At 43.0% G+C, this 25,498-nt stretch overlaps 1 protein-coding gene across 3 annotated transcripts in view; it reads right to left on the bottom strand.

Moving 5' to 3' along the window:
• Nucleotides 1-1,172: 1,172 nt before the first annotated feature.
• The window catches only part of LOC109436883 (melanoma-associated antigen 8-like), a 124,242-nt gene continuing 99,916 nt past the window's right edge, over nt 1,173-25,498 (bottom strand). For 2 of the 3 annotated variants that reach the window (XM_088795009.1, XM_074324074.2), the window contains 3 exons: nt 14,814-14,967; nt 3,143-3,215; nt 1,173-3,065 (listed from right to left, as the gene is read on the bottom strand). In XM_088795009.1, coding sequence (XP_088651135.1) covers nt 1,727-2,998 — 1,272 coding nt within the window. In that variant the 5' untranslated portion in view covers nt 2,999-3,065; nt 3,143-3,215; nt 14,814-14,967 and the 3' untranslated portion in view covers nt 1,173-1,726. The remainder of the gene's footprint in view (nt 3,066-3,142; nt 3,216-14,813; nt 14,968-25,498) is intronic. The other variant, XM_074324073.2, reaches the window with a different exon arrangement.

Genomic DNA, 25,498 nt, shown 5'->3' with positions numbered 1-25,498 from the left:
TAAAACAAGACCTGTGTTGTGGGTTGAACTGTGCCCACCAAAAAGATATGTTCACACACTAATCCCTATTATCTGTGAATGTGACCTTATTTGGAAATAGGGTCTTTGCGATGCAATTGAGTCAAGATGAGGTCATACTGAAGTGAGGTGGGCACTAGTCCAATATGACTGGTGTCCTTCTAAGAGAAGAAGAGAGACACAAAGGGAGAAAACCATGTACAGATGGAGGCAGGAATTGTAGTGATGCATCTACAAGACAAAGAATGCCAAGGACTGTTGGTCATCACCAGTAGTTACAGATACGTGGCTGCCAGGGGGAAAGATGGAATGGGAAGTGATTGCTTAATGGGTGTGGGTTTCTGTTTGGGATCATGAAGAATTTCTGAAACTAGATAGTGGTGATGATTTCACTGTAACTGTCACTGAATTGTAAATTTTCAAGTTGATAAGATGGTCAATTTTATGTTACATTAATTTTACCAAAACAAGAAAAAGAAAGCCAGAGGAAGTGGAACAATCTCTTTAAAGTACTTAAAGACAAAGTAAAACAGGTCTACCTAGATTTCTACACCCAGTTAAAACTGCCAGCTTAGTGGATTCTTGGGCACTACCTCAAGGGAGTGTCACCGCATCCTCAAGAGGTCACTGCAGATGATGTGTCTAGAACACCTAGTTCATACACCGTGTTAACTTCACAGGACAACAACCTTCCATACCTGCCCCAGGTGGAGATTTCGCTCTGGCTTATCCACCATCCAAAAGTAAATATGAAACAGTTTTCCATCCCAGGTTTTTCTCTCACTTCTAAAACACACTGTCTGTGAGTATGGCCCCTGCCACCACCCACAGCTTAACATATAATTAACTCCCACGGAAGGAACTGCAGTTTCCCAAGGTCCCCAACTGCCTTGGCTCAGGGTATTTTTACTTAACTGCTCACATCTGGAGTCTCACCTTCTCACTCCTTGTTTTCACTTGTTCTTTAGGTATTGGAGGACATCTCACCATCTTCCTAAAGTGATTGCTGCTCCTAGCCTCTACGATTCTTTGGGTAACACTGTGTCTTGCTAATCCTAGCATGTCCACTATTAACAGAGTGCTTTCCAAAGAGAAAATATACAATTAATGTTTGGCAAATAAATGAGACAGTGAGCATTTATAAAACTCATTTATTAACGTTTAATAAGATTACTCCTCCTTTCTTGAATAAGCCAAGCAAATCCAGGCACGTATCTTTGAATTTTACAGACTAAACTAAAATGGTTAAGGGAATCAAAAAATTAACCATCTGTTACATTTTTTTCCTCTACTTTCTGCAGAGTTGTTTCACATTCAAGGAAATTCTTATTCCAGTGTCATAGTACCTTGTTCCAGATCACAAAATAAGATGGGATGTTCCCCAATTTGTTTTACAAAATATCAAAATTTATTCTTAAACTTGGTAAACAACAATGTATGTGTGAACAATGTCATTCATTCACTTCGATTCTAAAGCTAATAAACCTTCCATTAAAAGCAGCAGCATTTGAAAAGTACCTAAAAAGAGGGAGGGGGGGAAGATAAATTTCTAAATCACCCATACCGAACAGGAACACAAAGTTGTACACTGTGTTCTCCCCAGCCTGACTCTAACTCTGACCCTCATCTACTTAGAAGGCTGACTGCCCTCTTCAAACAGAGTGAAGATTCAGGCTCATTCTTCAGTTGGGGAAGGAGAGGCTGCTGACTAATGCTGCGCAACGAACATGGCAGTAGCACGAGCTATGAGGCGACTTCTGGCCTTGGCTCGCTTGCCCACATCTCTTAAAGCCTCCTCATACCAGCAGGAGAAGGAAATGGGGTCAGTCGCATTGACCTTGACCAAAAATTCCAGAACTTTCAACTTGCTGGTTTCAGCATGGGCTCTTGGACCCCACAGGAATTCATAGCGTGGAGGATCACTATTAGGCACCTGCCGGTACTCCAGGTAATTCTCCTGTACCCAATCTCTGGTGAGAAGTTTCCTAGGCTCCCCACAAATGAAATGCTCCCTCCCAACATAGATGCCCATGATATTCAGGAAATCCCACATGTCTTCCTCAGGGGCACAGTTGCCCTCTGTGAAGATCATACCCAGGACAATCATCAGGAGGCCGTTTTTAGGCATGCTCCGGTCATCACTAAGCATCTCATCATAGGTGAGATCCAGTGAGTTGACAAGGACATAGGAGTGGGTGGTGGGGTCCACTTCCTTCACCTCAATGCCAGAGATCACCTCCAAGCATTTACAAGCTTTCTTAAAAATCACAGAGAATTTATACTTGCGTCTTTTTATAACAACCTTCAGCATTTCTGCCTTTGTAATAAGCTTCCTCAATCGATACTTGAGGATCATGAAATGCACCAAATCAGCCACCTTCTTTTCTAGCAGGTTTCTACGCAAGGATTCGGCATTTACTGAGACCTTCGAAGAGCTTGTATCCTCATCTGCTTGGCTGCTGGAACCTCGAACTGATGACATCCCTAATGTGGAGGAGGAGAAGGAAGAGAAGGAGCAGGATGTCTGGGGAGCTCTTGATGTCTCAGAAGCACACCACTCATCTTTCCCCTCCTCCTCTTCTTTTTCCTCCTCCTCTCCCTCCTCCTCCTCTTCCTTTTCCTCTTTCTCCACCTCCTTCTCCTTGCTTTTTTCATTCTCCTCCTCCTCCCTTTCCTCCTCCTCCTCCCTTTCCTCCTCCTGCTCTTTTTCCTTCTTCTCCTCCTTTCCCTCTTCCTCTTTCTTTTTTTCCTCCTCTTCCTCCTCCTTCTCTGGGATGCCTGGGATCACAGGAGAGGAAGGAGAGGAGGAGGAAGTGGAGGGGTAGATGAAGGTGAAAGAGCAACAGGAAACAGAGGACGTATCCTCATCCTCATCCTCCTCATCTACGGGACCCTGTGCTACGTCCAAATCCTGTATCTCACTTTGGGTCTGAAAGTTTCTCTCAAATGTGCGGCGTGGACGCTTTGAAGAGCGAAACATGGTGACTCTTGTTGTGGGCAGCAAGTAGAAGTGTGAGCAGGAGAACAGGAGATGTAATTCCACGGGCCTGGGGGAGAGAGGGAGAGGGTGAGCGGCCTCAGCAGAGAAAAGTACCCTTGGCAGCTCTTACAAAGGTGGACTTACGGGTCTCTTCTGTAGGAAGTGCTCTAAGGTCCACAGGGCTTCTGTCTTCCTGAATGGTTTGTCTCCTAGGAACCTGTAGGAGGATGTGAGAAAAACTCCTCAGGGTGCAGCCGGCCAGCACAGCCCAAGGCTTCCGGGGCTATGAGCAGGTTGAGTCAGGGACTTTGGGGTCCCTTCTGTGGGGTCCTTGGTAGACATTGAGGGTGTATACCTCACATTGGCCCCTAGCTTTCCATGGGTCTCCTCTGCTCTGCTGACTTGAGGACAGGTGCCTCACACCAAGGCCCTCTCCTCACAGCTCCTGGAGCCTCCCAAAGTCTTGGTGAGGTCTCCACTGTTCCAGAATAGACGATGCCTTTTCTGCTCGCTAAGGTACTCACCTTTCCCCTAACAAGCCCCCCCAACCCTCCCCACTACCAGGGTGACAGCAAGGACGGGCTAAAGCCTGTATGGATCCCTCTCTCCTACCTATGGGTTACCCACAACCCTAATATCGATGCCTGGTAGGGCCTGGGATTCCTCCCTCTGCTGTCCTGAGTCTGGCCCCTTCATAACAAGCCCTTACCTCCCTAAGATCACCAAGAAGGAAGTGAGGGTGCACCATACCCAGCCACTGTGCCTCAGAGCCTCCCAGAGCCGACAGCAGGGGCAGGGTAGGGTTGGGTATACCTTCGGTCTTAGAGTGAGGGTGTGCCCTCAGTCCTCACTCAGGTTCCTGACCATAAAACCTTAGCAGAGTCGGAGACGCCTCCCTCTGCTGACCTGATGTGGCTCCCCCTCAGACTGACACCTCCTCAGAACAAGGCCCTCATTTCCCTGAGAACCCCTGGACAAAAGGGACGAGGCACCTCGTCTTGCCACCCCTGCTAGTTCCTTCCAGTGCTGACAGCAAGGGCTGGTCCCCATCTGTTCTATGGTGGGGCTAGCCTCAGTTCTCCCTCACAGCATTCACGCTTCCTCCTGGCACAACCTAGGCTACCCTCCGCTGACTGGACAGCGCCCACTCAGAACACGACTTTACCTTGCTGAGATACATCCCTCAACCTTGGAGAAAATCAGGGCATACCATATCCAGCCAACCCTGCCTGGGACCTCTCAGGGCTGAGAACTGAAGTCAGCCAGACTGTGTGTGGTCTCTTCTTTCTGGGGTGGGAAGTGCCTTTGGTCCTCACCTAGGGTCCTTTCCTTGATTCCTGGTAGAGCTTGGGATTCCTCCCTCTTCAGACCTGATGTGGCTCCCTCAGCTGACCTGCCTTTGCACTCAGACCAAGGCTCTCATCTCCCAAAGAAACCTCCACCCACCCAATGCAGGAAGTGAGGACACACCACATCTGGGCAGGAATGAGTGTCTAGAGTGGAGTTTCTGTGAGGCCCCTTCTGCCTCAGTGGGGGGGGTACCCTTAGATAAGGACCCCCTTCAAGGTCCTTGTCTTACTTTGACTCCTCACAGATGCTGGGCTCCTCCCTCTGCTGATGTCAGCAGCTCAGACTAAGGCCTTCACCTCCCTGGGACACTCCGGACAAAAAGTAAAAAGAGAAAATGCCCTGTATTCCACAGCCCTGCCAGAACCTTCTCGGGGCTCACATGAAGGACAGGCTTCTGTGGGGCTCCCACCATCTAGAGATGGAGAGATCCACTCACTCCTCACTCACCTTGATGCCTGGCAGGGCATAGGACACCTCCCTCTACAGACCTGAGACTGCAACCCTCAGAAAAAGCCTCATGTTCCTCAGACTCCCACAATGGAAGTCTGGGTCCAGGCTGGGGCTTCCCAGGGCTGACAACATAGGGCAGGAAAAGGGCTGGCAAAAGGGTCGGTGGTGTCGGCTGGGCATCGGCCAGCAGGGAGGGCGAAAGTGCCGCACGATTTCTCTGGTCAGGGCTCCCTAAGGGCTTTCTCAGAGGTGCCTAGCAGACTAGATAAAATTCCCTCTTTGGTCGCAACTTCAGCTGGAAATGAAAGCCTCGAGTCCCTTATACTGCCAGTTGGCAGGCTGGACACACCATATTTGAGAACCTGCCCTGTTATCTCTTAGAGCGAACAGCAAATAAATGGCAGGGTTTCCCCACCAACATCCCCAGGTGGGAGGTCTCCTCCATTAGGCAGGACTACAGAAACCTTGGGACTCCTCCCTCTGTGCACCTTACACGGGCCCCTCCTATAAAAACCTCATCTCCGTCAGACGCCCGAGACGAAAGGCCCAAAAGGCTTCATCCAACCTCCCCTGCTTGGGCCTCTCCAGGACTGACGGCACAGGCAGGACCCAGCTTGGCCCTCACCCTCTGCGGTGGGAGGCCTCCCCCTTCTTCCTCGGGGTCCTCACCTTGACACCCGCAGAGCCTAGAATTTCTCCCTTTTCTGACCTAAGTCTGCACTACTCACAGAAAGCCTCACCTACGTCGCACTCCCGAGACCAAAGTCCCGAACTGCCACAATCGGGAACGGTGCTCGTGGCCTCCCACGAACTACAGGGGAAGGGGAGGGCTGGAGTACCCCTATCCACAGGGGGCAGTTGTCCTCGACTTGGTTGGCCAGGCCCAGGACTCCTCCCTCGCTGATCCGAAGCGCCCCGCTCTGATTGTGCCCGCGACCAAGTCAGATAAAAACATCCGGGTACTCTGCCTGGCATTCCCAGGTTTCAGAATAAGGGCAAGTGGGGGGAGGGGCTGCTGTTCCCCTTCTCCTGTGGGGGGGGGGGTTCCACTCACTCCTCCCGTAGGGTCCTCCCATAAGACGCTGACCTGAATTGGACCCCTCATACCAAGCCTCACGTCCCCCAGACTACCAAAATATAAATCGCAATGCGCCATATCTGAACACCTCCACTTGGGACTTTCAGGACTGAGGGCACAAGCAGGATCTGGCTTGGAGACATCATATTGGGAATCCTGACCTGGGGTAGCTCAGAGCTAATAGCAAGTGCAGGGCAGGGCCTCGCCCCCACACCCACTCCCTTTGTCGGGGGAGGTCTCATCTGTGACGGAGGCAGGACTACAGAAACCCTGGGACTCCTCCCTCATCTCAACTGTCACGGGCCCCTCCGATAAAACCTCATCTCCGTCAGACGCCCAAGACGAAAGGCCCAAAAGGCCTCATCCAACCTCCCCTGCTTGGGCCTCTCCAGGACTGACGGCACAGGCAGGACCCAGCTTGGCCCTCACCCTCTGCGGTGGGAGGCCTCCCCCTTCTTCCTCTGGGTCCTCACCTTGACACCCGCAGAGCCTAGAATTTCTCCCTTTTCTGATCTAAGTTGCACCACTCAAAGAAAGACTCACTCACGTCTCACTCCCAAGACCAAAGTCCCGAACTGCCACAATCGGGAACGGTGCTCGTGGCCTCCCACGAACTACAGGGGAAGGGGAGGGCTGGAGTACCCCTATCCACAGGGGGCAGTGTCTCCACACCTCCCTTGGTGTCCTCGACTTGACGGTTGGCCAGGCCCAGGACTCCTCCCTCGCTGATCTGAAGCGCCCCGCTCTGATTGTGCCCGCGACCAAGTCAGATAAAAACATCCGGGTACTCTGCCTGGCATTCCCAGGTTTCAGAATAAGGGCAAGTGGGGGGAGGGGCTGCTGTTCCCCTTCTCCTGTGTGTGTGTAGGGGGGGGAGACTTCACTCTCACCTCCCATAGTGTCCTCCCTTTAGATGCTGACCTGAATTAGACCTCCTCAGACCAAAAATCATGCCCCCCAGACTCCCAAAATATAAATCGCAATGCGCCGTGTCCGAACATCTCCGCTTGGGGCTTTCAGGACTGAGGGCACAGGAAGGACCTGGTTTGAATACGCACCATATTGGGAAACCCGGCTTCAGGTCGCTCAGCACTAATAGCAAGTGCAGGGCAGGGCCTCGCCCCCACACCCACTCCCCTTGTCGGGGGAGGTCTCTGTGACGGAGGCAGGACTACAGAAACCCTGGGATTCCTCCCTCATCTCAACTGTCACGGGCCCCTCCGATAAAACCTCATCTCCCTCAGACACCCAAGACGAAAGGCCCAAAAGGCCTCAGCCAACCTCCCCTGCTTGGGCCTCTCCAGGACTGACGGCACAGGCAGGACCCAGCTTGGCCCTCACCCTCTGCGGTGGGAGGCCTCCCCCTTCTTCCTCGGGGTCCTCACCTTGACACCCGCAGAGCCTAGAATTTCTCCCTTTTCTGACCTAAGTCTGCACTACTCACAGAAAGCCTCACCTACGTCGCACTCCCGAGACCAAAGTCCCGAACTGCCACAATCGGGAACGGTGCTCGTGGCCTCCCACGAACTACAGGGGAAGGGGAGGGCTGGAGTACCCCTATCCACAGGGGGCAGTTGTCCTCGACTTGGTTGGCCAGGCCCAGGACTCCTCCCTCGCTGATCCGAAGCGCCCCGCTCTGATTGTGCCCGCGACCAAGTCAGATAAAAACATCCGGGTACTCTGCCTGGCATTCCCAGGTTTCAGAATAAGGGCAAGTGGGGGGAGGGGCTGCTGTTCCCCTTCTCCTGTGGGGGGGGGGTTCCACTCACTCCTCCCGTAGGGTCCTCCCATAAGACGCTGACCTGAATTGGACCCCTCATACCAAGCCTCATACCAAGCCTCCGAAAATATAAGTGCAAAGCGCCATATACGAACTTCTCCCCCTGGGGCTTTTGGGGTTGGAGACAAACCATATTTGGGAACCCGGCCTGGGGTCGCTCAGAGCTAACAGCAAGTGCAGGGCAGGGCTGGCCCCCACACCCACTCCCCTTGTCGGGGGAGGTCTCCTCTGTGACGGAGGCAGGACTACAGAAACCCTGGGACTCCTCCCTCATCTCAACTGTCACGGGCCCCTCGGATAAAAACCTCATCTCCCTCAGACACCCGTGACAAAAGGCCCAAAAGGTCTCATCCAACCTCCCCTGCTTGGGCCTCTCCAGGACTGACGGCACAGGCAGGACCCAGCTTGGCCCTCACTCTCTGCGGTGGGAGGCCTCCCCCTTCTTCCTCGGGGTCCTCACTTTGACACTGGCGGAGCCTAAAATTTCTCGCTCTTCTTACCTAAGATTGCATCCCTCAGAAAAAGGCTCACGTCCGTCAGACTCCTGAGATGAAAGTCCCTAAATGCCACAACTGGGAACCCTGTGTGTCAACTGCCAGTAACAACTTAACTGACATGGTGCGAATGTGATCCCACCCTCTGGGGTGGAAAAACAGCTGAATCCTAGCTGGGAGTCTTCACTTGGACTCCTGGTATTGCCTGGGCCACTTCCCTCTGCGGACCTGATTTCTTGAGTCCCTGATGAAGCCCTTCCTCACCCTAAGAACATCAAGGTAGACGTAGTGAGTGAGCACCAGATTGGCCACTGTGAGTCAGGGTAACCAAGTTTGACAACAGGAGCAGGCAAGGGACCCTCCCCCACACACAAACTATCTGAGAATGTAGGCTTACCCTCAAACGTGTCCAAGGTATTAACACAGAGGGTTCTCCCAAAAAATGTACACAAATTTTAAGAAAGGAAAAAACTACTAAAATTGTAATAATATATACCGATAACAAAAGATGAATATGAGTCCTGTTTGACTTCTGCAATTACAGGAGGTGCTCAAAGTGGTTCCCATCAGCATCCAGATACTTCTGATTATGGTGCACTACTGCTTGGGCAACATTGACCAAAGTGTCCACTTAAATACATTTTTTGGCACCCCCGCTATTTACCCCTGATAGGGCTTGCATATCCCACCTTTGGTGGACCTGATGATGCATCCCTCAGTCCAAGGCCCCCATTTCCCTGAGACTCCCCTTCTCAGAGGATGTGAGAAATCGGGCTCTTATGCCTGGGACCTCCCATTCTGACACCATGGGCAGCATTCTGTGGGTCCCCCTCTGTTGGGAAAGAAGTCTCCTCAATGCTTTCTCAGTGTCCCCCCTCTGCAGGTCTGGCATGGCCTGAGTCCCTTCCTTGGACCTGACATGAAAACAGGCCCCTCACAGCAAAGTCCTCACCTCTCCCTGCTGCCCTAATGGGAAGTCAGGGGATGCCACATCTAGACACCATGCTCTAGAGACCCCAGGGCTGAAAGCAGGTAAAGACCTGTATTCCGTGGTACCTTCTCTATCTGGGGTTGGGTTCCATTTGGTCCTCATTCAGGGTCTTTACCTTGAGAGACCTGTCCTTCCCTCTTCTCCTGACATCTAGTGATCATGCCCTGGGGACTAACCACAGAAACAGGGCAGGGCTGTGGTGTCTTTCTTCAGGTTCTCATCTTGAATACCTGGCAAGGTTGGGACTCCCCCTCTGCTGACCTATGTTTGCCATCCTCAGACCAAGGCCTCCATCATCCTGAGACCCCCCCCCCAAGCTGGAAACGAGGGGTACTGCTCAGCCTGAGACCCCTGCCTGGAGTCTCCCAGGACTGACATCAGCAGTGAGGCAGGATTCTGTGGGGTACCCTCTATTATGGAACGGGTAGACTGCTCAGTCCTTTCCTCATCTTGTATCCTGATTTCTCAGTTTAATACTACGTGGGACATGATCCCTCCCTGCCAGCTCTGTTTGCTCAAGTGCAATTTTTACAGAGAATGGTTTTGGGTCCAGGCTAGATGTCGGATGGGGAGTAGCTGCACCCATGATAGAGAAGTAACCCCACTTCCCATAGGGTCTCTTAGCCAGACTTAGATGTTGGAAATTTTATTCTAAAAAATTTATTTTCTACATGGAAGAGGCTGAAGAGCGTGATTTCAGGACACTCTGCCTCTTTTAAGCTGATCTAACATTGTACTGTCCAGGGCAGTGATTTTTTTTCTTTTTTATAACCTCCATTCATAGTGAGAAATAGATTGCACATTGTACATCTCTACCAAATGCATATGGAAAGTGTGTTTGTGTGTGTGTGTTTCATGAAAGAATGCCTACTCTTACTACAGGTGATTCATTGTGATACTATTTCATTTTAAGTTCATTCTTTGATTCTGCTATAAGATATTTTTAAGAAAGACCCACCCATTCTCACTGGAGTGGTTTTGGGTGATTATTAGCTGACTCGAGTCAGACAACCTCAATCAACCCAATCTTTCCTACAGTCCTGACATTACCCCAGGGCTACTGGTATATGTGGTCTTAGGTGCAGCCTCAGATTTCTGCAGTGGAGCAGAAGCAGAAGTTTAAAAACTTTTCTCCTCCTTTTCCTGTCCAGATTCTAGGAAATGGAAGTTCCCTTGTAATCTCAGTTTGCTACAAAATTTCCTTTGAACTTGTATTGAATTTCTTTCTGCCGTTTTTGTTTTTTTCCTGTACCCATTGATGTAATCTAATGATTTTTCCTCCTGTTATGGGCTGAATTTCATACCCCAAAAGTTATATGTTGAAGTCCTAAACCCCAGTATATTAGAATGTGACTGAATTTGGAGATAGGACCTTTAAAGAGGTAATTAAAGTAAAATGAGGTCATAAGAATGGCCCTAGTCTGATATGACGTGTGTCCTTTTAATAAGAGATTAGAACACAGATACACATAAAGGAAATATCATGTGAAGACAAAGGAAGACTACAGCCATCTGCAAGGCAAGGAAACAGGCTTCAAAAGAAACCAACCCTGCCAACACATTGATCTTGGACGTTTAGTCTCCAGAATTATAAGGAAATAAATGTCGGTTGTTTAAGCCACCCCCTTGTGATACTTCGTTATATCAGCTTTTGCAAACTAATATACTCCTTTAATTTGTTAACGTAGGGAATTACAATGTAAAGTATTTTCTAATGTTAAATTATGTTTTCATTCCTCATATACAGTCTGTTCACTTAATTCACTGTGTGTTGAATATGCTATTAATCTATGTAAGGTATTTGCTGCTGTGTGGTCGAGCTTGGCTCAAGTGTTATTTCATAAGGAGTCATCTGGTTTTTGAATCAAAGAGAGCTAGCCTGGGAGAAACAGTCAAATTACTTTGTGTGCTTTAGAAGATATTACATGAGATGGTGATTTAGTTCTCCCCAACCATTTGGTAGAACTGGCCCTCAACTCTGCCTATCCTGGAGCATTTAAGGGAGGCTTGAGCTTTGAATACGGTTTCAGTTTGTATTATTCAATTAGAATTCTCTATTTCTTTATGAATTGAGTTGGCCTTTTTCTTCTAAAAAGTTATCCATTTCACTAAGGATATCAAGCTTAATAGCATATTTATAATAAAAACTTTTTATTACAGAAATTCTAAAATATACACACCAGTAGAGAGAATAGTATAATGAATTCAGTTACCTGATACACAGCATTAACAATCATTAATACATGGCCAATCTGGTTCTAACTATACCCTCATCTCTGCTGCTGGAGTGATGCCAAATAAATCCAAGACATCGCACCATTTCTCCTCTAAGTTTTTCAGTATGCATTTTAAACAATATGGACTATTCTAGAAAATACTCAACATAGTCATCAATTCTAAAAAATTTACATAAGTCATTGACATCAAATAGCCATTTTAGCCATTTTATCTTTCACATTTATCTGATGTATATATACATATATATGTATATATGTATATCTGTGTGTGTGTGTGTATATATATATATATACACACACAGTGTGTGTGTGTGTATATATATATATATATACACACACACACACACATATATGAAATCAGTGTTCTTGATTTGGTATCCAAATACATTGGGATTGTTGATTATGTCCCCGAAGTCATTTTTAACCTACAGGTTCTCCCCATATCACCTCTTTTTCATTGTAATGAATTTTTATTGTTCAAAAAATCACATACACAGGTCTTGTGTTTTGTCCTGCTTCTCATAGTCTAAAGTTTGCAGATTCTAACAATTTGGTGTCCTTTAATGTATTCTTCCTACCTTCTACATTTTTAGGCTTACTATGCTATTTTCTAGTTTCTTAAATGGCTTGGATGTTTGAAATATTTATTTTCTAATACATCTATTTAAGGTTATATATTTCCTTCTGAGTAGTGCTTGGGTGGCATCACACAAATAAATTTCAATATGTCACCCTATTACTTACATTACTAGATTTTTTTTTCAAAATATATACAAAAACTAGGGAATGCAAAAATTATTTTTGAATAGGATATAAAGAAGATGAGAGATATAGAATGGTATTTGGAGGAGGTTTCAGGATCCAGGGGTATTATAGTATTTTTCAGTTTTGTTTTTTAAATTAATTATAGAAGATACTTAAACATGTTTAACTGCTGGTGACAGAATTGGGTTTACTCCAGTAATGTGATGAAGTTTAATACTAAAAAATCTGTCACGATAATTGGCCACACATGTAACAGTCTGGAATTGTCCAGGAAAATAGAAACCACTGTAAATATTTAACACAGAGACAATTTAATGCAGAGAGTTGGTTACACAAATGCTAGAGAAACTAAACAGGGGAGAGTTAGGGAACCCAATAATTAGCAAAATGAAGAAGTCGTTCCCATCTCTAGATTGGGAAGACAAATAGAGGATATAGTGTTATGAGTGCCTAGGAGTTGGGTTCAACAAGATCTGGCGCCATGGTGGATCAACCTGATGGGGCTGGAGCCATGGAAAATATGTAGCCATTGAAGGGGAAACCAACTGATGCAGAGGAAGAGGGAAAAATACTGCCTTCTTTATTCTCCTGGGCTCTAATCTCCTGTTGGTCCACCTGTTGGCAAAACCCAGATGGTAGCAAAATGTTGGCCAGCTTAAGAATTACAGCCTGCAGGATTTAGCCTGTGTATATTATAGGGCAGAACAGAGGAAAAGTGAGGGATGGATGTGAGGGCAGATAAGACCATGACAAGCATACCACATTGACAGATTAAATGAGAAAAGTCATATCTAAATTAACAAAGAAAATTGATCAATAACATACCCTGTCCTTATCCCAAACCTTCCCAAGTCCAGGCTAGGTTAGTCACCCTTTTCTGGGCTCCCAAACCCCTTCTGTGCTCCGCCTCTTATCATAAGATTAATTTCAAAGCTGTAATTGATAGTTTTCTTGCCTATCTCCTCCATTTGATTATAAGCTCTATGAGTGCAAAGACCATGCCATATCTCCCACTGTATCCACACTGTGTGCAAACTGCTTGGATCACACAATGCACTATAAATATTTGTGTTGAATCATTTAATTTAACCATGCTTTTGAATTGTTAAATAAAATATGTAATTATTTTAACTTTATAATATTTCCTATGTTGAATATCACACAAAAGATATGATTGCACAGAAATACAGAAATTGATCTTGATAACTGCTTTCATCTAGTCAGATTACACTCTTACTTCAATAATTAGCATCAACCATTATCAAACCTAGGAATTGCATCATTTTCAATGTTTACCTGTCAATGTTTTAGAGACATAATCTTAGAAACCTATGAAGGCTGGGAAGTGAAGGACTCGTGGAATGTTTACTTTGATAGCCTAAAGGAAAAGGTCTTGAAAAGTTAGTTTTCTTTTTCCCCACAAATTACTTTGGTAATGGAATTTTCTCAAAAACAGTGAGTAGAAAATAGAACTATTAATCTCAGTGATTGACAGAATATATTTTTCCCAAGATTTAATTTAAAAAATAAATAAGGATACCTAGCCTGGTGTCCCAAATGACCTCAGTTTTGCATGGCTATCAAGCTGGAAACAAATTCTCTCCATAGTATACCATTCCCAACATTTAGATCATCCAATGAAGGATTCACAGCATAGGAAAGGGACCTTAAAGGGCATCTATTCTCATCATTCATTTCAGTTTCATACACACTAGTTGTTAGAAAGTTCTTTATATAAAATCCATAACTGTTCCTGGTGTAACCGTTTAGTCATTAGTTCTAGTTCTATTTTATGGAATCACAGTAAGTATATCTAAACAACCACATGACAATGCTTGAGATGTTTGAAAATAGCCAACAATTTCTCCTCAAGTCTTTCTCATCCAAAATGAACATACTCATTTCATTCAGGAGATTAACATATATCTCAGTGTCTAGACCAGGGGTGTCCAAACTTTTTTCAACGTTTTTTTACCAAGGGCCATATGTGGTAAAATACACAAACAGCCGGGCCACTCACTCGAGGTGAAGTACGTATTGCCTCACCTGGTTTATTTAAGTAAACTAAATATAGTTTTGGAATCTGCTGCGGGGCAATTAAAAATGGATTGTGGACCACAGTTGGCCCGCGGGCAGCAGTTTTGACACCCCTGGTCTAGACCTTTGCTGTCCATTACATTAACCACTAGACACATGTGGCTATTTAAATTTAACTTAGGAGAAAGATCAAAGATGGCAGAGTAGATAGATGCTAAGTTTGCTCCTGTGATCATGACAGAATTACAACTAAATTATAGAACAATCAACCTGGAAAACCATTTGAAGTCTACCTGAAAAGAAGTTTTATAACAAAGGATATAAAAAAGAAGCCATGCCGAGACTAGTAGGAGGAGCAGAGTCATGGAATGAGTAGGCCTCACACCTGTGTGTGACAGTTGAGAATGGGGAGGGATATCTAGGCATTGGAGGTCACCAAAGAGGAGTGACGGACCCTAACCCCATGCCGAGCTCCCCTCCCCCAGCATACCAGTGTTGGGAAGATGAGCCCCCACATCTGGCTGTGGAAAAACAGTGGGATTCCAGCAATCTGGGTGAGAAAGAAGATTACAGAAAAACCAGAGGTACATTTAAAGGACCCACACACAGACTCACTCACTCAGAGGCACTCACCCTGAAGTCTGGCCGTAGGAATGCAGGTCAGGAGACGTCAGAGACATACAGGGAGAGACTGAGTTGTGTGGCTCCAGGGCAAGGACTGGAGGGTCGCCATTTTCCCTGTGTAGAATCCTCCTCCCGTGCAGCTGGTGGGCAGGTGCCATCGTTCCTGTGTTAAGCCATCCCCCACATAGCCAAATATGAATCTGGTGAACTCTGCTCACTCCACTCTGTTGAATCCCTCAGACCCAGCCCCACCCAACTCGTGCAATGCCAGAGGGACTTTCTGTGCAAGCATCCAGAACCACTCATGTTGCACAATTTCTTGGACATCTCTTGGTGGTCTGCAGGTCCTAGGAAGGTGGCAGCTAGCCTTGTTGCACTCTGAGACTTTTACTGAGTATCTCCAGGCTCAGCACTGGCACCAAACCAGAATTTACATTAACCTGGTAAATACCACTCATCCTGCCTTGGTGACTGCCTGAGACCCCGCCTCACCAAACCCTCATAGTGCACGAGGCTCTAACAGTGGATGAGCCTTATGGGAGTTGGCAGGCAGCAGCAGGCCTCAGGGTGCCCTGGGATTTTTACAGAGCTACCCCTGGCCTGGTAATGGTGGCAGCCATCCTCAGTTTGTATCATTGCTGATCCCTCACATCTCCAGGTCCAACACAGGCAGCAAGAAACCACAGATCACTTTCTAGCTCCTACCAGGTAGTCCCTGACGGGTCACAGACAGTGGCTGACCTGGGCCTGCACCACAGCCCCTTCCATGAGGCCCCAGAACCCAATATACCTAAAGGGCTGCTTCAGGCCACAGCAGAGTACTACCCAATTAGCCCCACAAGCAGCATACCCAAAGGGTGGTCCCAGCAGGCACCAGAGCCTGCTAGGATAAATCTTGCTCCATGGGGCAGGCCCCACACAGCAGCCCATAAGCTGTGAATGTGGCCAAACCCCATAGGCAGTCGGCCTGAGGGTCAATCCCACTCACTGAAATGCAAATAGCGATCAAGGCTGCACTATAACAGGAAGGAACACACCACCCACACAAGGGACACCTGGTGCAGGTGACCAGGGAGACTGTGCCAATGGGCCCACAGGGCAACTACCATGTTTCCCCGAAAATAAGACCTAGCCGGACAATCAGCTCTAATGCATCTTTTGAAGCAAAAATTAACATAAGACCCAATATTATATTATACTATATTATATGACCTGGTCTTATGTTATAGTACAATAAGACCAGATCTTATATTAATTTTTGCTCCAAAAGACGCATTAGAGCTGATTGTCCAGCTAGGTCTTATTTTCTGGGAAATATGATACTACATGAGGTCATCTGGCCAAGACTGGGAGATGTAGCAGATCTACCTAATACATAGAAACAAACAGGCAGTAAAAATGAAACAAAGAAATATATCCAAAATGAAAGAACAGGAGAAAACTCCAGAAAAAGAACTAAATGAAATGGAGGCAAGAAACTTACAAGATACAGAGTTCAAAACAATGGTCATTAGGACGCTCAATGAGCTTAGTGAGAACTTCAACAAGGAGATAACAAGCATAAAAAAGAACACAGAAACCATAAAAAAAGAAGCAGTCACAAGTGAAGAATACAATAACTGAAATGAAGAATGCACTGGAAGGAATCACCAGCAGATTGATGAAGAAGATCGAATCAGTTATTTAGAAGACAAGGTAGCAGAAAACACCCTATTGGAATAGCAAAAAGAAAAAAGAATCAAAAATAAATGAAGATAGTTTGAGAGACCTCTGGGACAACATCAAGTGTAACAACATGCGCATTAAATGGGGTACCAGAAGGAGAAGAGAGAGAGCAAGGAATTGAGAACCTGTTTGAAGAAATAATGACTGAAAACTTTCCTAACCTGGCAAAGGAAATAGACATACAAGTCCAGAAAGCACAGAGGGTCCCAAACAAGATAAACCGAAACAGGCCCACACAAAGACACATCATAATTAAAATGGCAAAGGTTAAAGACAAAGAGAGAAGCCCAAAAGCAGAAAGAGAAAGGCAACTTGTTACTTACAAGGGAACTCCCATAGGACTCTCAGCAAATTTCTCAACAGAACCATTGCAGGCCAGAAGGGATTGGCACAAAATATTCAAAATGATGAAAAGCAAGAACCTACAATCTACCCAGCAAGTCTATCACTGAAAATTCAAGAAGAGATAAAGAGCTTCCCAGACAAGAAGAAGCTAAAGGAGTTCATCACCAGTATTACAAGAATGTTACAGGGACTTCTTTCAGAAGCAGGGGGACAAGAACATAAATATAAATAATAAAAAAACAATAACTGCATACCTGTGAATAATCACTTTAAATGTAAATGGACTAAATGCTCCAATCAAAACACAGGGTAATTGAATGGATAAGGAAACAAGACCCATACATATGTTGTCTACAAGAGACCCACTTCAGGTTGAAAGACAAGCATGGGCTAAAAGTAAAGGGATGGAAAAAGGTATTTAATGTAAATATAAATGACAAAAAAAAGCTGGGGTAGCAACACTTAAAGCAGACAAAATAGGCTTTAGAACAAAGGCTATACTAAGAGATAGAGAGGGACATTACATAATGCTAAAGGGATCAATCCAACAAGAGGATATAATTCTTGTAAACATTTATGCACCCAACATAGGAACACGTAAATATGTAAAACAAATATCAACCAACATAAAAGGAGAGATCAACAGAATACAATCATAGTAGGGGACTCTAACATCCATTTGACACCAATAGACAGATATTCCAGACAGAAAATCAAAAGAAACCGCAGCCTTAAATGACACACTAGACAAGATGGCTTTGATATTTTTAGAGCATTTCACCCCAAAGAGGCAGAATACACATTCTTTTCAAGTGATATGGAACATTTTCCAAGATAGACCACATGTTAGGCCACAAACCAAGTCTCAATAAATTTAAGAAGACTGAAATCATATCAAGCATCTTCTCTGACCTCAGTGGTATGATCTATAAATCAATTACAAGAAAAGAAAAAAACACACAGAAAAACAAACACACACGGAGGCGACTAAATAATGAGTGTGTTAATGAGATCAAGGAAGAAATCAAAAGATGCCTTAAGACGAATGAAAACACAACAACCCAAATTCTATGGGACATCGCAAAAGCAGTTTTAAGAGGGAAATTCATAGCAATAAAAGCCTACCTCAAGAAACAAGAAAAATCTCAAACAATCTAACTTTACACTTAAATGAAATAGAAAAAGAAAGCAAACACAGTCCAAAGTGAGTAGTAGGAAGGAAATAACAAAGATCATGGTGGAAATGAATGAAATAAAATCTAAAAAAAAAACAACACAAAAGATCAATGAAATCAAGAGCTGGTTCTTTGAAAAGATAAACAAAATTGATAAACCCTTAACAAGACTCGTCAAGAAAAAAAGAGAAAGTACCCAAATAAAGAAAATCAGAAATGAAACAGAAGTGACAACTGACACAACAAAAATACAAAGGATTATGAGAAAATATTAAAAACACTTGTATGCCATCAAATTGGACAATCTGGGAGAAATGGGTAAATTCCTAGAAACATACAATCTTTCAAGACTAAATCAAAGGAAACAGAAAATCTGAAACAACTAATCACTACTAAAGAAATTGAATCAGTAATCAAAAAACTCCCAACAAACAAAAGTTCTGGACCAGATGACTTCACAGCTGAATTTTACCAAACATTCAAAGAGTTAACAGCTAGCTTTCTCAAACTATTCCAAAACATTCAAGAGGAGGGAAAGCTCCCAAGCTCATTTTACAATGCTGCCATTATCCTGCTTCCAAAACCAGACAAACAGATTATGAAAAAAATAAAATTATGAGCCAATATCCCTAATGAACATAGATGCAAAAATCCTCAACAAAATATTACCAAACCAAATTCAGCAATACAGTAAAATGAGCATACAGCATTATCAAGTGGGATTTATTCTTCAGATGCAAGGTTAGTTCAATATTGGCAAACCAATTAATATGATACCCCACATAAACAAAATGAAAGATGAAAATCGTACGATCATATTAATAGAAGTAGAAAAAATGTTTGAGAAAATCCACCAACTATTGATGATAAAAACTCTCAGCAAAGTGGGAACAGAGGGAACATCTATCAACATAAATAAGGCCATATACAACAAATCTACAGCTAACATCATACTCTATGGGGAAAAGCTAAAGTGTTCTCCTTAAGATCAGGAATAAAACAAGCATGCCCAGTTTAACCACTTTTATTCAACATACAGAGGGTGCCAAAAATATATATATACACATTTTAAGAAAGGAAAAAACTGCATTAAAATTGTAATACTCAATATATACCAATAACAAAGTTGAATACAAGTCACATTTGACTTCTGCAATTACAAGAGATGTTCAAAGTGGTTATCATCAGCATAATTTTAATACATTTTTTTCCTTCCTTAAAACGTGTATACATTTTTTGGTACCCTCTGTAGTACTGGAAGTCCTAGCCACAGCAAACAGACAACAACAACAAAAAGGCACTTAAATTGGAAAGGAAGAAGTAAAACTATCATTATTTGCAGATGACATGGTACTATATAGGGAGAACCCAAAATCCCAACAAAAAAACTATTAGAACTGATCAATGAATTCAGTAAAGTAGCAGGATACAAAATTAATATTCAGAAATTGGTTGCATTTCTATACACCAATAATGAACTATCAAAAAGAGAAACTAAGAAAACCATCCTATTTACAATTGCATAAAAAATGCTTAGGAATAAATTTAACCAAGTAAGTAAAAGACCTATACTCAGAAAGTTATAAGACATTGATGAGAGAAATTAAAGTAGACACAAATTAATGGAAGCATATACCATGCTCATGGAGCCAAAGAATTAATGTAGTTAAAATATCCATATTACCCACAGCAATCTATAGATTTAATGCAATCCCTATCAAAATACCAATGGCATTTTTCACAAAACTAGAACAAATAATCCTAAAATTTATTTGGAACCATAAAAGACCCCGAATAGGCACAGTAATCTTGAGAAAGAAGAACAAAGCTGGAGGTATCATGCTATCTGACATCAAATCATACTATAAGGTCATAGTAATCAAAACAGCCTGGTATTGGCATTAAAAGTAACACATAGATCAATGGAACATATAGAGAGGCCAGAAATAAATCCATGCCTATATGGTCACTTAATCCATGACAAAGAAAGCAAGAATGTGCATTGGGTTAAAGACAGTTTATTCAATAAATGGTGCTGTGGGGCGGCTGGATGACTCAGCTGATTAGAACACGAGCTCTAAACAACAAGGTTGGCGGTTCAATGCCCGCATGGGATGGTGGGCCGTGCCCCCTGCAACTAAGAGTGAAAACGGCAACTGGCCTTGGAGCTGAGCTGTGCCCTCCATAACTAGATTGAAGCACAACAACTTGAAGCTGATGGTCCCTGGAGAAACACACTGTTCCCCCAATAAAATAAATAAATAAATAAATAAATAAATAAATAAATAAATAAATAAATAAATAAATGGTGCTGGGAAAACTGGACAGATACATGCAAAAAAATGAAACTAGACAGACCACCTTCTTACACCATATACAAGAATAAACTCAAAATGGATTAAAGACTTAAATATAAGATCCAAAACCATGAAAGTCCTAGAAGAAAACATAGGCAGTAAACTCTCAGACATTACCCTTAGTAATATTTTTACTGATACATCCCCTCAGGCAACGGAAACAAAAGGAAAAATAAACAAATGGGACTACATCAAACTAAAAAGGTTTTGCACAGCAAAGGAAACCAACAAAACGAGAAGAGAACCTACTGAATGGGAGAAGATATTCACCAATGATACATCTAAAAGGGGGTAAATATTCAAAATCTATTAATAAAAAACTCATACAGCTCCACACCAAATAAATAAGTAAGCAAATAAATAAATAAACAAACAAACAATCCAATTAAAAAATGGGCAGAGGACCTGAATATGCATTTCTCCAAAGAGGACATATACATGACCAAGAAACATATGAAAAAATGCTCAACGTCACTAATCATCAGAGAAATGAAAATTAAAAGCACAATGAGATATCACCTTGCACCTGTCAGAATGGCTATCATCAATAAACCAACAAGTGTTGGAGAGGATGGGGAGGAAAGGGAACCCTCATACACTATTGGTGGAATTGTAAATCTGTGCAGTCACTATGGAAAACAGTATGGAGGTTCCTCAAAAAATTAAAAATGGAAGTGCCTTATGACCCAGCAATTTCACTTCTGGATATTTATCTGAAGAAATCCAAAATACTAATTAAAAAAGATATATACACCCCTGTGTTCATTGCAGCATTATTTACAGTAGCCAAGATATGGAAGCAACCTAAGAGCCCATCATTAGATGATTGGTTAAAGAAGAGGTGGTATATATATTCAATGGAATACTACTCGGCCATAAAAAATGAAATATTATTTGCGACAACATGGATGGACCTAGAGAGTATTCTGCTAAGCTGAAATAAGTCAGACACAGAAAGACAAATATCTTATGATCTCACTTACATGTGGAACTAAAGAACAAAATAAACGAACAAATAAAACAGAAATGGGGCAGCCAAATGGCTTAGTTGGTTACAGTGCAAGCTCTGAACAACAAGGTTGCTGGTTCAATTCCCACATGGGATGGTGGGCTGTGCCCCCCCAGCAACTGAAGATTGAAAATGGCGACTGGACTTGGAGCTGAGCTGCGCCCTCCACAACTAGATTGAAGGACAACAACTTGGAGCTGATGGGCGCTGGAGAAACACACTGTTCCCCATTATTCCCCAACAACCTTTTTTTAAAAAAATAGACTTGTAGATACATAGAGCAAACTGATGTTTGCCAGAGGGGAGGGGAGTTGGAGAGTTGGGTGAAAATGTGAAAAGATTGAGAAATACAAATGGTAGTTACAAAATAGTCACAGGGATGTAAAGTATAGCATAGAGAATATAGTCAGTAACATTGCAACACCTATGTACAGTGCCTGGTGAGTACTTGACTAATCAGGAGGATTCCTGCATAAAATGTACAAATATCTCCCCATTATACTGTACACCTGAATCTAACACAAAATAATATTGAATGTCAAATGTAACTGAAAAATAAATAATTCTGAAAAAAATAAAGGACTATAACATAAAAAGAAATAAAATAAATTCAAAGTAATTAAAATATTCACTTCTTCAGCCATACTAGCCACATTCCGAGTGCTCAATAGCCACATGTGGCTAGCAGTGTACTGGAAATTATTATACTAGATAGAGGAGATTCCCATCATCATCATTGCAAAAAGTACTATTGTTCAGCCCTGGTCTAGACCTTTCATTATCTTAATATTTTCCTTCTGGAAGCACCATACTTTTTGCATTTTCTCCATAGATCATCGTTATTTACTACTCACTGTTCAACCAGAGAAGCAGAAACACCAAGGTCCAAGTCTTCATATGAAAATAGTGTTCTTTTCAGTGAAATGTAATGACATGTAAATTTGATTTCTGTTTCTAAGCCTCTGGATATTTCCTTTGCAATGTTGCCGTTTTCAAAACCAGAAATTCTAAACTCCTTGAGAAATTCTAATAACTCCCCGAAATGGTTATTACAATGTCCATGTATATGATTTTATTTTAAATAATTTACTAATAGATTTACTGCATGAGCACAGGCAGCCGCTGTCCTGATATTCAGGTCAGAGAATTAATATCTGAGCATGTTACAGGGATAGGCTCTGAAGATATACAGGTAAGTCAGCTCCCACCTTGGGCCCCAGCACTTGCCCCATGTGGAATACTACCTCTCTCTCTGATCTGTAGCTGCTGCCATCACTATTAATGTCTCTGTTGTTGCTTGCCACCATCACTGCCCCCAATCTGAGCTCAGATTTCAGCCCCACCACCCTGTTAGGGACCCCAGATTGCATTGTGCATGTGTATGTGTGTGCACCGGGCAGCCATGCCAACTGCTCAGCTTGCACACTGCCTGCCACCCATTGAGCCCCTAGTCCTGAGCCAAGGCCTACCACATCTCCACTGCTTATGCACATATTTCTTTGTCCCATAACACTTCAATTACAGAAAACAAGATCAAAAATAAAATTATTAAGAATTTCAAGATACCAACAGCAGAGCATTAAACCATGCCCAAAGCCCTTCAAAGAATGGGACTCCACGCATCAGCACAGATCACACAGCCATAAAGAGAGACCTGCAATAAAATGAAACACAACTATTCACTTCATCAGTGAACATGGAGAAGTTTGTATTTTAACAGTAGAAGTAAGAGGTCGTAAGACTATTAACCACGGCAATTGTGGAGGAATGGAAAAAGAGTGAACAGATTAAGATTATTTTCTTTGAGACTCTTCTTACAAGGAACAGAAACTCAAATCTAACCTTATATATAAATAGAAAGTTAATGGTTCACATAATCAAACCAAAGGGTATGTCTCGCCTCAGAACAGTTGGAACTGAGACCTCAAATACCACCTGGCTGCCCTCTCCAATGTTCCCATTCTCTCTCTTGTGTGCCTATCCCTGTCACCAAGATTCTCTACTAGAACAACTTGTTTTGATTGGAAGAAACAATTTCCTTCCAAGAAGATACAGATGTTCTCTCGTGGGAAAGAGATGCTGAGACAATAAATCAGGCAATATAAACCACAGAGGCATAGTCTCCAAACAAATGTCAGACTTTCCCCAACATTTTACTTGTATAAATATAGGTGGAGGCTACAGAGATCAGTACCTCATTCCTGCTAAGTGGAAGAAGGCAAATGTGTATCTTGCCTTTCTGTCCTTAGGCTATTCTTCTGATATGAGTAAGGGATATGTCAAGGATTCCCAAAGTCAGGATAACAGAGGTTTGTGATTATTTGTCTCTTTGAGATGTCCACCCTTCATTTACCTCCATTATCTAATAATAAAGAGTTAACTACAGATGCCAAAAAAAGAAATCCAAATAAAATAACAGTACAAACTCCACACCCAGAAAACCCACATATATTATACTTTCAAGAATTCTTTATACTGGCCGCTGATGTATTTATAGATAAGGAAGCTGACGGCTGGAACCAGAAACTGATCTTCCTGATCATTTTTTTAACTTTTTATTATTATTTAAACTAATTTTAAATTTTTCAATTACAGTTGACACACAATATTATATTAGTTTCAGGTGTACACATAGTGATTAGACATCTATACACTTACAAAGTCATTACCCTGATAAATCTAGCACCCACCTGGCACTACACATAGTTATTACCATATTACTGGCTATATTCCCTATTGTATATATCTCCATAACTATTTTGTAACCACTAACTTGTAATTCTTAATTCCTTCCTCTTTTTCACCCATCCCCCTACCGCTCCTCCCATCTGGCAACCATCAAAATGTTCTCTGTATCTATGAGTTTGTTTTGTTTGTTCATTTATCTTCTTCTCTAGATTTCACATATAAGTGAAATCATATGACATTTGTCTTTCTCTGTCTGACTTACTCCACTTAGCAAAATACCCTCCAGGTCCATCCATGTTGTTGCAGATGACAAGATTTCATACATTTTTATGACTAATATTCCATTGCATTATATATATATATATACCACCTCCTGTTTATCCATTTATCCATCCATGAACACCCAGGCTTCCCCCACATCTTGGCTATTGTAAACAATGCTGCAATGAACATATGGATGCACATGTCCCCTCGAAGTAGTGTTTTGGGTTACTATGGATAAATACCCTGAAGCGGAATTAATACCCTGGGTCCTTCTTTGTCTCTTGTTGTAACCTTTGATTTAAAGTCTATTTTGTCTGGTATAAGCATTGCTCCCACAGCTTTTTTTGTTGTTTGTTTTCATTATCATGAAATATCTTCTTCCATTCCTTTATCTTCAGTCTGTGTGTGTCTTTCAATCTGAAGTAAGTCTCTTGTAGGCAGCATATGGAAGGGTCTTGTTTTGTTATCCATTTAGGCATCCTTTGCTCTTTTTTTTTTTTTAATGAAGAAGCACTTTTTAAAAAAAAAAAATTTATTGGGGAATACTGGAGAACAGGGTGTTTCTCCAGGGCCCATCAGCTCCAAGTCCAGTTGTGTTTTCAATCTTTAGTTGCAGGGGGCTCAGCCCACCATCCCATGCAACCTTGTTGATCCAGCAACCTTGTTGTTGAGAGGTCAAGTTCTAACCAACTGAGACATCCCGCCGCTGCTAGCCACCCTTTGTCTTTTGATTGGAGCATTTAATCCATTTACATTGAAAGTAATTGTCAATAAATATGTAGTTATTGTCATTTTATTATTCATATTATTTATCTTTTTTTTCCATCTTAAAGGAGTCCCTCTAATATTCATTGTAATCCTGGATTGGTGCTGATGAACTCCTTTAGCTTTTTCTTGTCTGGGAAGCTCTTTCAAAATGATAGCTTTACTGTGTAATCTTGGTTGTATATCCTTGCATTCCATCACTTTAAATATTTTGTGCCAATCCCTTAAGGCCTACAAACTTTTTGCTGAGAAATCAGCTGACAGTCATATGGGGTCTCCCTTGTAGGTAACTAACTGCCTCTCTCTTGCTGCTTTTAAGATTCTCTTTGTCTTTAACCTTTGACATTTTAATTATGATGTGTCTTT

Source organism: Rhinolophus sinicus, chromosome 18 (genome assembly GCF_057876585.1).
Source record: "Rhinolophus sinicus isolate RSI-liver-muscle chromosome 18, RSI-T2T, whole genome shotgun sequence".
NCBI lineage: Eukaryota > Metazoa > Chordata > Mammalia > Chiroptera > Rhinolophidae > Rhinolophus > Rhinolophus sinicus.
The sequence above is the reverse complement of the archived record's forward strand: the minus strand, read 5'-3'. Positions and strand labels throughout refer to the sequence as shown.